At 38.4% G+C, this 14,631-nt stretch overlaps 1 protein-coding gene across 2 annotated transcripts; it reads right to left on the bottom strand.

The window, feature by feature from the left end:
• Positions 1-140: 140 nt before the first annotated feature.
• LOC105233533 (ubiquitin-like modifier-activating enzyme 1) lies at positions 141-8,100 on the bottom strand. 2 transcript variants are annotated; one of them, XM_011215645.4, is made up of 7 exons: positions 7,986-8,100; positions 6,453-7,517; positions 2,485-3,536; positions 1,770-2,433; positions 1,406-1,714; positions 926-1,302; positions 141-865 (listed from the first exon to the last, which is right to left on the bottom strand). In XM_011215645.4, exons 2-7 carry the CDS (start codon positions 7,248-7,250, stop codon positions 451-453), a joined length of 3,615 nt encoding a protein of 1,204 aa, XP_011213947.2. In that variant the 5' UTR covers positions 7,251-7,517; positions 7,986-8,100; the 3' UTR covers positions 141-450. The 2 variants fall into 2 exon arrangements, with proteins under 2 accessions (XP_011213947.2, XP_011213946.2); XM_011215644.4 differs by having other exon boundaries at positions 7,952-8,092.
• Between the last annotated feature and the right edge of the window lie 6,531 nt (positions 8,101-14,631).

Here is a 14,631-nt window from a genome sequence, read left to right as displayed (position 1 = left end):
ATACTAGTTATTTCAATAAACATATTTATGTATGAAAAATACAATTATTTGCCATGAATTTTTATTTTTTGTTATATTTATATTTTATAAAGTCTCTCACTCCTACATACTTAATATTTAATAAATAAAATAAAGTTCCATTGATAAGTATGTATATTTATATTTGAAACAAAAAAGTTCATTACGCGTACTGATGATAAACGAGTTCGAACTGTTAGAAATATTCATTTTGCTGCAGTTATGACTCTTATTCTTTTCGTTAATGTATCATTTCCTGAATACTTTTTTACTTTCATAACGAAAATAATGGTATTCTAAGATTATAAAGGACAGCAAGTAATATTTATTCGCATTAAATTATATCAAAAATATTAAACCATAGTTGTATTGAATTCAAAGAGCAGCGATTTCCGATCGCCTAGTGAATTTGTTGTATCACTAATAATTATTTTAGGGTATAGTATATCGCACATACGGCACTTCAACATCCTCACCATCCTCATCATTGCAACAGATTTCAAATACCAAAGAGCGTTCATGTGATTCAATGCGTTTTCGCGAGACTCTTCGAACCACTTCAGTCATTGGTAGAGGCAAACGTTCTGCACATTTAGCTTTCGGCATGAAGAACGAGTAAAGCATCGAAACGCCCTGGGATAACATTGTTATTTGCAACTTCTCTTTCTTTTCAAAATAATCGAGAAATTCTTGCAACGTTAGCTCTCCAGCCACTTCAAAACGATCCCATAGCGTCCACTCCTTACCATAATACGAATTCTTTGCGGCAGGCATAGGCTCTGAGAATGCTATGAAAGGTAATGCCAAGTTTGCAAAGGCATTTTTAAATTTATCCATTTCCCTATGTCTGTAAAGGCAATAAAATATTAATGTTTTCAAATCGACACTCTGTTCTGATTTTGGTTACCCTATAATCAGTTTCATAACCTCAAGAACAGCCAAGCCAGAGACGAGTGATGTAGTTGTGGCAATAGCTGGAATGATTTTTCCAGCGATTAATTTAGACTTGTGTCGATCAGCTGGAGGAATCTTATAATTGGCAGCACGCAGATTAGATGCTGCAACTATAAAGTCCATATGGAAATTATTATCATCGTCCTTTTCGAATTCCAATGGTTTAACCACCAGCGGAGTTTTGCTTTCACGCAGAGCCTTCAATTCAGTTAAAATTTTGTTTACGCGATCTTGGTCAACATCTGAGTTGTCGAAATTGTTAGCAGCTGCAGCAGCAGCACTTTCGTTGGTTTCAATTTTTACACCAGAACGTGGTTTGAACTCAGCAACCTGTAAAATATGAATTAATTTAAAAAATATGCAGTTTGATGAAAACGAATATTACTTATTTATTTAAAATATATATTTATTATTTTTGTTATTTTTTGCTTACCTTCACTTCCTTAACAAGGTTTGCTACTTGCTGCCTATTACGCACTTGCTCAATCCCGTACATCTCTGCACGTAAATTCGCCGCTGCATATATGTAATCTAAATGCAGGTCGTCGTTAATATCGAAAAGCAATGGTTGGGGACAACGCTTCGGGCCGGACCAAAATGGTTGCCCACTAGACGTTATTTGATCTGGTGGGAAATTATATAGCAATTGTTTGATTTGATTTGCATAGTGCTCTTCCCAGTGATTCCTAGCCCATTTCACGCAATCCAGGAAGTTTGTAGACCTTTCATCTACTAAGGCTTTCTAAATTTTTATTACAAAACAGTAAGTTTTTTATTTACGTACTTTTCAATCTTACCTTAACAGATTCTAAAATTTCAAGCGGCCGAATACCTTGCAATTTAATGATGCGTTCAATGAAATTTGGATCTGATAAGTATTGTGCAGCATTTTCCGGAGACTGTGTAAACACGCCTTCAAACATATCGCGCGCCCATTGCAACGTGTGTTCAATTGCATTAGGAAAGTTCTTTAGTGTGCAAATAGGGATGCTCTTCTCTGGAGGATCTTGCGATGAACTATACGATTCAGTCAAAAACGGTACAATGACTTGCACGTTGCCCATTGTGCCAAGAGTACCCGACTCCACCAAGGGCAAACGATTAAATACACATTTGCGATCCATATATATACGAGCGTCCACATTGTCTAATGCATTAGCTACACCATTTAACTTTCCGAAAAATTCTTCCGAAAATACTTTTTCTGTTTCGGGTCCAACACGCAACTCATAAGCAGTGACTTTGATTTCCGGATTCATCTTTTTAATGGCATTTGCAGCAGTTTTCGCTTTTGGCTTCTGTACATCATGCGGCCGAAATAGAAATTGGCGGTTCAAATTCGACTTTTCAATTAAATCCATATCGGTTATAACTATTTCTCCATCACGGGCACCAACTCCAATCATTGCGAAATTTTTGAGCAATTCGCAACCAATAGCTCCAGCTCCAACGATGAAATATCTAAAAGACAAAAATTAATTTTTTCCAAAAATAAACATTTATATCACGCACCTTGCATCACCCAATTTTTCCTGGAAAGTCTTTCCAAAAATTGCGATTTGTGCGTCGTAACGCGAACCTATCGGCTGAGCGTCTTCTTCCTCAACACCATTGGTGGGCAGACACTCAATAGCATCATAATACAACCATTGATATATGGGTGTGAATTTCCCAGTGCATGCCTTAAGAACTTCTTGTGCAACAAATCCGCCAATTGCTGCGTCTATAGGACTGGTGTTTCCAGAACATGTCTTAGCAAATAACAAAACTACGTTATCATTAATATCTGCGTTGACAGATTTGCACATTTGTAGAAATGTTTGCGCATCTTCCTCATTCCATGGGCGCGGTGGCTTTCCAACCTGCTCAATATATTTGTGTAAGGCAGAGAAAGCAATATGTAAAGAAGTGGGATGGTCAAATTTTGCAAAGTCTGATACTAAGAACTCAGGTTCTTTTTCAGCTTCTTCAAGGGATTTAAAATTCACAACTTTTGGCATTTTTACTTGAGTGGCAATACCACCAGAAACATATTCACTGCATTTACTTGTGTCACCAATGCTAAATGTATATGGACCCAATACACTGATTTTAATCGGATCGCAGCCATTTAACTCCGTCATACCTTGAACTTCGCTGAAAGTCACATAATCACCATCATTCAAGCCATGACGAGTTTCATCCAAACAAGTTATCACTCCTTGAGAATCATGAGTAATACTTGCTATCATGGTGGATATGGGCTGTGCGCCATCCTGATCGTAAATCGTGAAATTCTCTCCAAAGTCACAGAAAATTTTCGCGAAAAGTCCATGCGTTTCGGCTATGATCAATGCTATTCCATTTTCGTGAGCAAACTTTGCAATGCGATGTTGTTCATTACTATCAGAATCTGTCAGTACAATAACACGAAACTGCCGCAAAAAATCTTCGGTTAAATCGCCAGTATATGCAGTGGTCCGAACATAATTGTTCAACTCAGCTAATTGGTTACAAGAAGCTTCTGCACGATTGCGCCCTACTTCCGATTCACTTAGGTAAAATTGCGATGATAAATCACGAATCTGTAGAAAATATGAAAAATGTTTATATTCATTATTTTAATTAGTTTTTAGGAATGAATAATAAATATATATACATACATCTACGCATTTATGTACATTCATATTTTAAACTTTGCGGACATAAACTTAAAAACAACCTGAACAAAATTAATTCTTATAAGTTTACTTTGTTGAACGAAACTACTACGCAACATAAACAAAAATGTACTAATACTTTAAGGCTGAAAAAAATGTTTGCAGTGGCGGGAACCTTAATCACAAAAGTATGTTGAGTTTATTTCGCTTATTGCTATCTTAATGCTTAAAGAAAAATAGTTAACTACAGCTGAAAAAGTAACTATTCTGTCCCTTCACAATGAAGGAATAGACACGATTCCGATTACTTTGGCGGAGGGTTAAAAAAGAAAAATCGGCATAAATGGAGTTTGTGCTAATAGGGCAGCTGCTCCAGAGGGGAAATATGCTAAAATAATGTTGCTAACACTTATATTTTTATATATTAAATATTACAGGAAAATATCCATATGCATTGAAAGATTCTTTATACTCATTTTAATTTAATATATAATTAATAGATAATTGTTTTATTTCAACTAAGATTGCTAAATAAAGAAAGAAGAAAAAGAGGAATTTTCAGCAAATTGCTCATATTTGCTTATTATCATATGGCAGCGCTCCATTTCCTCATAATTGTTAGCACATAAATGATGCTCACTACGAGTGTAAAAAGTATTTTTTTAAATATAGATTTCTTACTTATAAAGCCTGTTAAGTGTAAATTGTGAGATTAATTAAATGAATTTGAAGTGAAAAATATGCATAAAGTGTGTTCAATGTAGTGAAATAGCTTGTTGAACTGTTTTTTGGGGAATTTTGGAACTTACAGTCGAAAATCTCCTAAACTAAACGTAAAACTATATATTTTCTAATCAGGAGGACTTCCTCTTTCCATCGTTTCCATCAGATCGCGGTGCCAAAAAAATCGGAATTGTGCCCCTATCTCTAACCTGCGGGCCAGGCAGACCAAATTTGGTCCTAATACAATAAAAGCTATTTTGTTATTAGATACTTATGTACATTTGGTGTATAACCAGACGATTTGTTTTAAAATAATAGTATAAATAAAAAAATATTTATACTAAATATTAATTCAGAAAGTAAAGTAATCGGGGAAACTTTAGTATACGATCCCACGATTTCAGGGTTAAAAGTGGTATGGTTGGATAGAGCTGCTGCTCCAGATTGTAATAAAGTATAAGTGCATAAAAAGTGCTTAATATGAAATAAATAATTACTAGAAATCGAGAAATTGCAAGATAAAATTTGCAAAATTTTCAACTTTAAATGCAAATATCTCGAAAACTATAAGTTTGCGGCGGCAACAATTATATATTTTCTTAATCTGGAGCATCAGCTCTATCCAACCATACCACTTTTAACCTGAAATCGTGGGATCGTATACTAAAGCCGACCCAAGTAATCTAGCCTAATTTTTGACATTTTTTCATAGACATTTTTATTCTACAATAGAACTTTTTTCACATACATGAGGTATATCGTGGAGTGTATAAACAAATTTTTGTTGACATCTGACGGAGAACCGGACACAAAAACCCAATTTATACTTAAAATTAATGGTTATCGTCCCTACTAGAATCATGAAAAAATGCTGATAAATAAAAAATAATTAAGGTTTTTTCTTTTTTTTTTAATTTTTACCCATGTTTTTTTACATAAATCCTATATCCCATTAAAATCCTTCCAATGGTAAAGTAGGTTTCCACATTAATTCTAAAGGTATAAGGGAACAGATAATGCAAAAAAAAAAAATAAAAAATTTTAAAAAAGATTACCCTACTGACCTTAAGAAAAAATACTAATATTCAATATACATATAATTCCATTGTCTTTTAACAAGCAAATAACATTGTTCTCTTTTATCTCCAATGTCTAAAATACGTAGGGTTAGTTTCTGCAGTTTCAAAATTACATTAAGAAATGAATTTGTGAAAAAATACATAGTAAACTTATCAAACAAAGAAAAATAAGAAACTCACACAAAGGTACTGTAAAACTCTCCAGAATAACGCGGCGCACTACACCAATCTCATGCCATGAAATATGTACACAATTTACATATATACTGTTCGCACCACATAAATATCTGAACTTGTTTTACTCAATGCAAACCGCCTGGAACTTTATATAGTATATTATGTCTGTTTCGTTCTAATGCATTGCACATAGACGTTGGTAACAATGAATCATCTTACCTATCAAACAATTTTATTTTAAGTAAATTTTTGGACTATATTTTTAAATTAACTGCTGTTAGTAATTATTTTACATCCTTCTATGTTTTTAGAGATAAAATATATTGCATTTGTAATGTTAAATAGAAAATAAGAAAGAAATATGTCTTCCGCTCATACTGGCACATACTGAATGTATAACGTATGTAAATACATATATGCATATACGCAAATATAAATAATTTTTTCCCTTTTTGCGAGGAATTTTAATACGAAGAATATAAAATGTTTAAATATCAAAAAAGAAATCGTCAGTACTTAGCTAATTTAGTTCGTACCGGATTCGAAGATAGCAATGAATATGCAAAATATTGAAAATAATCAATACATGTACTCACACAAATCTAAATTACTTGGATCAAGGTTTTTTACCACGTAAATAGATAGAACAAAAACGGCGGCAAATCTTATATATGCTAGAGAAGAAATAGTTTCGTTGGTCAGATAATAAGAAAAACTGTTATTGATTTTTCATCCCGTCCAAGGCACATATTATTAATAACTTTTTAGATAATACCGTCAAAAATATGCTTGCGAGAGGACATTTTTATGTTTTAAAAGTAATTGTTATAATTAACAGAATGTATTAAAATTGAATACTTACTGTACAATTTTCCTTATCATGAAGTGTGATCGATTTCACTCCTCCTAAAATTACATTCTTTGCTATCTCAAGACCTAAACCTCCAATACCCGACAGCAAAATGTCTGAATTTGCCATGCGACGCATTGCATCATGACCCAGCACATAGAGTTGGCGCGAGTAAAGCGATTCATCAATGTCAGAAGCGCCGCGCGAACGTGAGTCGTTCGTTGGATTACCACCAGCCATTTGGTTGTTTGCTCCGTGCACTACCTGTGAATTCGTTTTGTTACCGTTTGAGTTATTAACTTTATTGCTTCTATCGCAAATTAACGTTGAAGTCGTTGCAAAATTGTTCACTTGAGAATTTTTTTCTTCCACTTCCACTAAATTCTTCGATTCAGTTTTTTCTTCTGCCACTACACTTTCACACGAAACAGAAACTCCGCTTTGGTTACTTTGACCGCTTTCTTTCTTCACTGTCGACAATGTACTGCCGCTTCCACTACCACTTTTCTCACCCGTGCAAGTAGAACCGACAGAGTCAACAATATCACCACCACTTAACGAAACCGAATGAGATGGCACGATTACATTCGCCTTTTGTGCCGATTCACCGGCTTTTACAAATGATACGTCAACGTTAGTTTCTTCCACACCACATTCGTTATTTTCGCAATCCTCACCGTTGTCCGTGTTGTTTTTATTGTTTTTGCTGGGGCTTGAAGCAGCGCCGGTAGACGCAAGCAGCTTTCGCTTTTTAGCTGCTGGTGGCTCTGCGGAAGAGTTTTGGTCAGCTGTTGGTGAACTAGAAGACATTGGGCGGCAGGCGTCCTCAAGACTATAAGCGAGTAAATATTTGCACTTACTATTTGTGCACTCTTAAATTAGTTTCGAATAGTGCAACTTTCAATGGATGTCCATGAAGTTTATTTCCTTTAAAGAAGACTGATTTACTTTCTTATTGTAGAACCGAACAGCAGTATGAATTATATTTTGGTAGCATACAGCTAACACACAATTTTTATATCTAAGTACTATCGTTGATTATGTCTCACAGCAAAGATAAACTTATGTACGTTGAAACTAAAAAGAAAACAAATCGAGAACATTCGCAATTAATAATGTGTTTAAACAGTTACTGCTTTTATATATTTCATTGGTAGTGGCTTTGGAAGGCAATAAATAAATCCGTTTATCTTCTAGAAAATTTAAATAATATTCTCTTGCTATGTTGTATATTTAATCAGATTAAAAAGCACGCCACATTATTTTAAGAACCCCACATGGCATTTAATGTCTACAAGACACAACAATTTCTGGTTGTCAAACTCCACTCTGCCGCACGTTTTTCATCCAATGCCATACAAATAAACATATATAATCAACTCCTGCACTCATTTACTATTTGATTTCCCATCTGTTACTTATTCATTTGCCAATCAAGCCAGAATATGAAAAGAGACTAGTATTTGGTTAAATTTCTATCATTTATCCAGGAACTAAATAATAACACTCACTATGAATTTTGCAATTCGTAATGCCTAAAAATACCTTTTTATCGAAATGTACACTAATTTCGCAAAAATTTTAACTGCGAAATTCACTAATATCACTCAAACGAACGCTTTTTACACAAATTCTAGTCTGCGAAGCAGTTGAAAAGAACATAGAAAATCGCTCAGAGCTGTATTTTAAATGCCTCTTTTCGGTAAATAATAAAGGTACTTAAGGTACCGAAAATACATTGGTGCAGGAAAAAAATTGATTTTTTAAACTATATACATAGTTATAATTAGAACGACCAATGCTGCGAAGTAAGCATAAAATAAGCTAATTTTACCTTGTTGCATCACTAATTTTAAATGAGAAATATGAAATTTTTTATTGTTACAGTTAAACAATGAAGTAGCAGGATATATTATTATTTCAGCGCATTTTATCGACATTAGAAAACTACACCAAGATTCAGGATGGTATGATATTCTATGAACTATATTTAAAATAATTTATAATAGAAATAATTTTGATAACTTCAGTTAATTAACAGTTTTTACATTCAACACCAAGAAAGATAAAATCCAAGATTACGACATATATTTACCGTTACTTTTAAGTTTAGTATGTACAATTGTTAGAAAAACAATTTTCACTATACCGAGATCTTGTAACGTAATTTTTTGAGATGAGAATGAGAGTCAAAGAACAGCAATTCTTGAAATATTCTTCATTTATTAGTTTATAGTGAAAAAGTTTTAGTAAAATGAATATAATAAAATTTGGGGCATTTTCATATTTATACATTTATCTATTGGCAACATAATTGCCAGTTAAATAAATGGTTAAAAGAGATTCTGATTGCCAAGGTTTGTGTTTATTTGAATTTATAAGTATAAAATATATTGATTTTGAGTTTTTGGTTATTTGAATTTATAAGTATAAAATATATTGATTTTGGAAAATGAAATGTCCGGTGGCGAGTTGCAATAACAACTATTAAGCCATTAAAGAAAAAAATTATATTTTAAGAAGTATTGTCCTTTGTACTATGTGTCATAAAATGGGGCATAAAATGGAAGATCGCATCGCCACAAAAGTATACAGAAAGATAATGAAATTTATCAGTGGGCTGAACCTATAGGGGTATTCTCTTGCTCTTGCAAAACCCAGTGCACGGTGCAAGAATTGCAGATTTACAACGGCACAAAAACAAACACACGCAGAAAAATATTTTCAAGGGCTGTAAAATATGTCAGACCAAAACCCATGTATATTTGCGTGCAATGTCACGCAAAAATAAAATTGCAACCCTGTTGTAGTTGCCATTTTACATAAAGACATATTACGTCGTTAAATTGTTGAGGAAGGTAAATTTTGAAATAAATTTTATAATTTCTATTTATGTAAATTATAAAGATTTGTTATAACTTGTTTATTGTAAATGCATGCAGTAGGTGCGCCAATTCACAAGAGCCATGCACAGTAGTCATTTACAATAAATTGACCGAATCAGCCGTTCATATATCACTAGATTCTGCAATGGGTGCTCTCGTGCCCTTATATATTTCGGTATAGGATTTTTGCAATCTGCAATCTTGCAAGAGCCAGAGAATCCCCCTTGTAATGCAACTTTTTTTTGAAAAAGAAATTTATCGACAATGTATGTACACATACATACTTTATTTTTATAATATGACCTAATCGTCTTAATACTCGCTTTACTAAATTTAATATTACCGAAATGAAAATGCCGTCGGCATATGTGTAAATGGCATATGTTGCCTCTTCGAAATTTTTATGGAAATGAAAACTGCGCTGTCAAAATGCTGAAGTGACAGCTTATTGCTTTCAATCTAATTAGTATTCCATATATTGCTTTCCATAAGCAAGAGGGACTCTCCACAGGCAAAAGCATGGCAATACATAAATTTTATCCTGTCGGGATGCACCGTTTGGATCTTCTAATCAACTAGTAAAATATTATTTTTACTTAATTTGTTCATCTTTATTTTAGTTTGCAATATTTCGACTAAATAATAAAATGAGGTATCAAGAGTTTTACTTATTTAGAGTATCGCCGTATTGAATGGAATAAGTAATAACATAAAAAAATAATTACAAATTTGTAACATATTTAATAAGATTTACATATGTATGCATAGGTTGTTATAAATTCCTTTATTTCTAAATGCATATCTCTATTCATATTTATGTATAAATGTCTGTCTGTCTTCACAAGGTGTAACTTTGTAAAAATTGAAATATCTTGAATTGTATATCTTGCTAAACAAAAACATGAAGGGCACGTTCGTAGATGGGCGTAGTCTGACCACAACCACGCCCACAAAACACCATTAAACAAAAACCTATAAAATGCTATAACTTAGTACTAAATTCAGATATAGAACTGTACTTTTGCACGGCGGATCGCAGTAGCACTCGTGTGATAAAATTTTAGAAAAATAGTCGTGGCCCCGTAATATCACGGGACATGTACACATCTCTTAAATCATTCGAGCTAACATAACTAAAATCAAAAAGCAATTAATATAACGAAAAAATTGTCCAAATTAAGAATTAAGGAATGCAGTTGAAACTGTGAATTACATTACTGTGAATTTCCACGAATATACGGAAAATGAAATAGTAGAATAACTGACAGAGAATGAGATGATAGAATAACTGACAGAGAATGAGATAGAATAGAATAGAATTAAACGAGGTATGCACTGCGACCTTGGGTCTATTGTGCCCTCTTCTAACTCACAGGGACTCACCAAGCCCCAACAAATCGATAAATTCTAGTATTTTGCTGGGAGCTAGTGAGTCGATGTGGTCCCTATCCGGAAACATAATTCCAAGGGCCTTAGACCTGCGTCTGCAGACTGCGATGCAGTCGATTAGCAGGTGCTCCGGGGTTTCAGGTTCCCTGTCGCAGAACCGGCAGTTAGGGCAAGAGGCAAGTCCTAGATTGAATAGGTGCCTTTTCAACTTGCAGTGGCCGGTGTAGAATGCGACCAAGAGCCTGAGTTTGATCCTTGGGAGGTTGATTATCAATTTGAACCTTTTGAGGTTGTACCCCCCTATCAGCAACTTGGCATGCCGCAATCATGCGCTCGTTGCCAATGACCTTCCCTGCCTACTCTTTCTTCCTTACGGAGCAACTCCTTTATAGTGTGGAGGCCCACCCCAGTGAATGGTTCGGGCCCTACCATATTTGTGGAGGCTGCAGAGCGGGCGAGGTCGTCAGCCAGTTCATTGCCGGCTATGCCTCTATGACCAGGTACCCAAATTAGGTGTACCTGATTCAATTCCGCTAGGCTGTTTAGCCGTTCTCTACACTCCTGCACTAGCAGCGATTTGATCTCGTAGGCGGAGATCGCTTTTAGTGCCGCTTGGCTATCGCTGAGTATGGTTATTCGCTCGTTACGATAGCCGCGATGGAGGTTTATCTCTATGCACCGACTTATGGCTAGGACTTCGGCCTGGAAGATACTGGGGAATCTGCCCATCGGTATGGATAACCTTGTGCGTGGGCCCGCGATCCCTGCACCAATACCTTCCGACGTTTTCGAGCCGTCAGTGTACCACTTCAGTGTACTATCCCTCAGCATCAGCTCAAGAGTGGAGTCATTCCACTCACTCTTGCTGCCAAGGGTAACCTTGAACTTCCTCGTGAAATTTATTGCTTTTGTAATCCCGTCCTTCGGGAGGAGGGCAATTGGATTGTTGCCACTTATCATCTCCATCCTCTGGGACGAGATTATTTTCCCCTTACCGCATCCCTCTGCCGTTATTTGCAGAAGTGAATGCTTGGCTACTTGACCGATCACTATGTGGAGCGGTGAGAGTTCCAGCAGGACCTCCAGCGCCGCTGTTGGGCAGGTTCGCATAGCGCCTGTCATGCAGACGCATGCTAGCCGCTGAAGCCTCGATAGTTTCATCACCACCGAGGCCTGTGCCGCCACAGAGGCCCAGGACACCGCTCCATATGTGACTATCGGTCGCACAATCATGGTATACAACCACCTGACAATACTTGGCTTGCAACTCCATGATTTACCTGCCAGCTGTTTGCACACCATTAGAGCCTTTGTCGCCTTGACCAGGGTTTGGTCCACATGCTGTTTCCACCGCAAAGTGGAATCCAGAGTGAGACCGAGGTATTTTACTTTGCTGGTCATCTCAATCACTCTACCACCAAGTGTGGGGTTCCTAAGCCCGGGTAGGGATAGTCGAATCGTGAAGGGGACGATGGTAGTCTTCGAGGGGTTGATGCTCAGCTCAACTCCCCTGCACCACTCCTTTGCCAGGTTTAGACCTCGTTGCACTAGGTCACAGAGAGTGTCCTCGAATTTGCCTTTCGCTATGATCACTATGTCGTCCGCATATCCTTGGCAGCGGATGCCGTTGTCGGTTAGCAGTGCTAAAAGGTCATCCACGACAAGGCTCCATAGGAGGGGCGATAGTACACCACCCTGCGGACAGCCTCTTGTTGTGCCTAGGCGAATCTTTGTGCCCCCTGCTGTGGTCTCAGCAATCCTAGTGCGGAGTACCGCCTCTATCCATCTACGCACCGGAGCTGCCACATTCCTACCTTCCAGTGCCATTGCTACACTTCTATGAGAAGTGTTGTCAAAAGCTCCCTCAATATCCAAAAAGGCGCATAGCATGACTTCCCCTTTCTCCAGTGAGCTCTCTATCTCAGAGGTCAACTGGTACAGAGCTGTGTTGGTTGATCTCCCAGCTCTGTATGCATGCTGAGCCGCATGTAGGGGTGCGGTCTTCAACGCCTTAGACCTTAAATGATGATCAATTATCTTCTCCATAGTTTTCAGTAGGAAGGAGATTAGGCTAATTGGCCTGAAAGATTTGGCCAACGAGTAGTCCTTCCTTCCTACTTTCGGTATGAAGATTACCTCAGCTGTCCTCTATGCTTCAGGGATGTAGGCCAACGCCAGGCTCTCCCTCAGCAGCCTAATCAGGTGTGGCATCAGGATCTGCTCACCCTGCTGCAGAAGCGCTGGGAAGATGCCGTCCACTCCCGGAGACTTGAACCTCTCGAACGAGGCCATTGCCCACCTGATCGAGTCCGCAGTAAACAGTTGTTTGGCGATAGCCCAATCAGTGCGGGATGGCCTGTGTTCCGTTATTGGCAGACACCGATAAACTGGAACAGTCTCCGGGAAGTGAGCACGCAAGAGCTCTGTAGCTCTGTCCTCCGCGCTGGTCGTGAATGTCCCGTCGTTCCTTTTGATGGCTAGCACTGTGTCCGTCTTCCCTTTAGCCAGAGCTTTGTGCAACCTGGCAGCTTCTGGTGTGGAGGAGACGTTTTCACAGAATCTCCTAAAGCTAGCCTGTTTAGCAGACCTGATCTCTTTATTGTATAGCGTCAGATTGCTCCTGTACTCCTCCCAGACCCCTGTACGTTTAGCCTTATTAAATAAGCTGCGTACCTTCTTCCTTAGATCTGCGAGTTTCCTTGTCCACCAGGAGCAATTGCGCCTGTCTGTTTGTGGTACTCCTAAGGGGCAGCTGTCATTGTACGCATTAATAATGGACCCGGTAAGCGCGGTCAATCTGACCTCTATTCCCTGGCCCGTGGCGCTACTGTCAGTCTGCCCCTTCCTCTTCAACTCCTCATCTAGCCTCTCCCTGAAGGCACTCCAGTTGGTCCTTCGAGGGTTACGTCTAGGAGGAAACATCTTGACCTCTGCCCTCAGCGCAAACCTCACAATTCTGTGGTCCGACAGCGAGGGCTCCGTTGAGACTCTCCACTGCGAGACCAACCCTGCTGCAGGTTCATTGCTGGGGGTGATGTCCAGCACTTCCCTCCTGCTTATAGTTATGAATACCGCTAAGTTTCTACCTACTACATATTCTAAAAGGGACTCACCTCTCGCGTTGCAGTCGGTGCTGCCCCATTCCGTATGGTGGGCGTTCGCGTCACATCCGATGATAAGGGGGAGCTTGTGCAAACTGCAGTGCTCCACCAGCCTATCCACCGCCTCCGGGGGTGCCGTTGCTGCCTCTCCCGGAAAGTATGCTGAGGCTAGGCCCTCGGTGTCCCTAGCCTGCACCGCCACCAAATCCTGCGTCAGAAACTCTGAAATGCAAAAGAAATCAATATTGCTTCTAACAACTATACACGTCCTCGGCCTCTCGCTAGAGAGGTCCCAGATTACCTTATTTGCCTCTGTCTTGAGGCCCTTTACCTCTCCTTTATGGACCCAAGGCTCTTGGATCAGCAGCGTGCCCAGTTTCTCCGCAGTGAACCTGTTTGTTATGACAGCTGAGGCTGCCGCCGCATAGTGCAGGTTCACTTGGGCAATTTCCATATTGACGGCCATCATAGCTTGGGCTCGAGGAGAGAAAGATCCTCTATCCCACCGTCAACCGCGCTGCTGTCAATTGGGCCTCCAAGTCCGTCTAGGAGCTCCTGCGTTGAGGGTAGCTTCATATTCCGGCCATCATCGGGGACGTTCGTGGTCGTTCTTGGCACTGCCTGTTCAGACCTGCTCCCGCAGGGCAGCTCCGACGACTCGTCCACCTCCATCCTTGTATCCATGAATGAGATAATAGAACAGCTGACAAACAGTGCTGCCAGATGTGATACATCCCGTCTGTGTGTGTCCCCACAGTACTCCCCCTAAAATAAAGTCTCGCTGGACTTTTAAAGGTTGAGTTCCTTTACTAGATG

This window comes from Bactrocera dorsalis, chromosome 3 (genome assembly GCF_023373825.1).
Source record: "Bactrocera dorsalis isolate Fly_Bdor chromosome 3, ASM2337382v1, whole genome shotgun sequence".
In the NCBI taxonomy this organism is placed as follows: Eukaryota; Metazoa; Arthropoda; class Insecta; order Diptera; family Tephritidae; genus Bactrocera; species Bactrocera dorsalis.
This window is presented reverse-complemented; position numbering and strand designations above follow the sequence as displayed.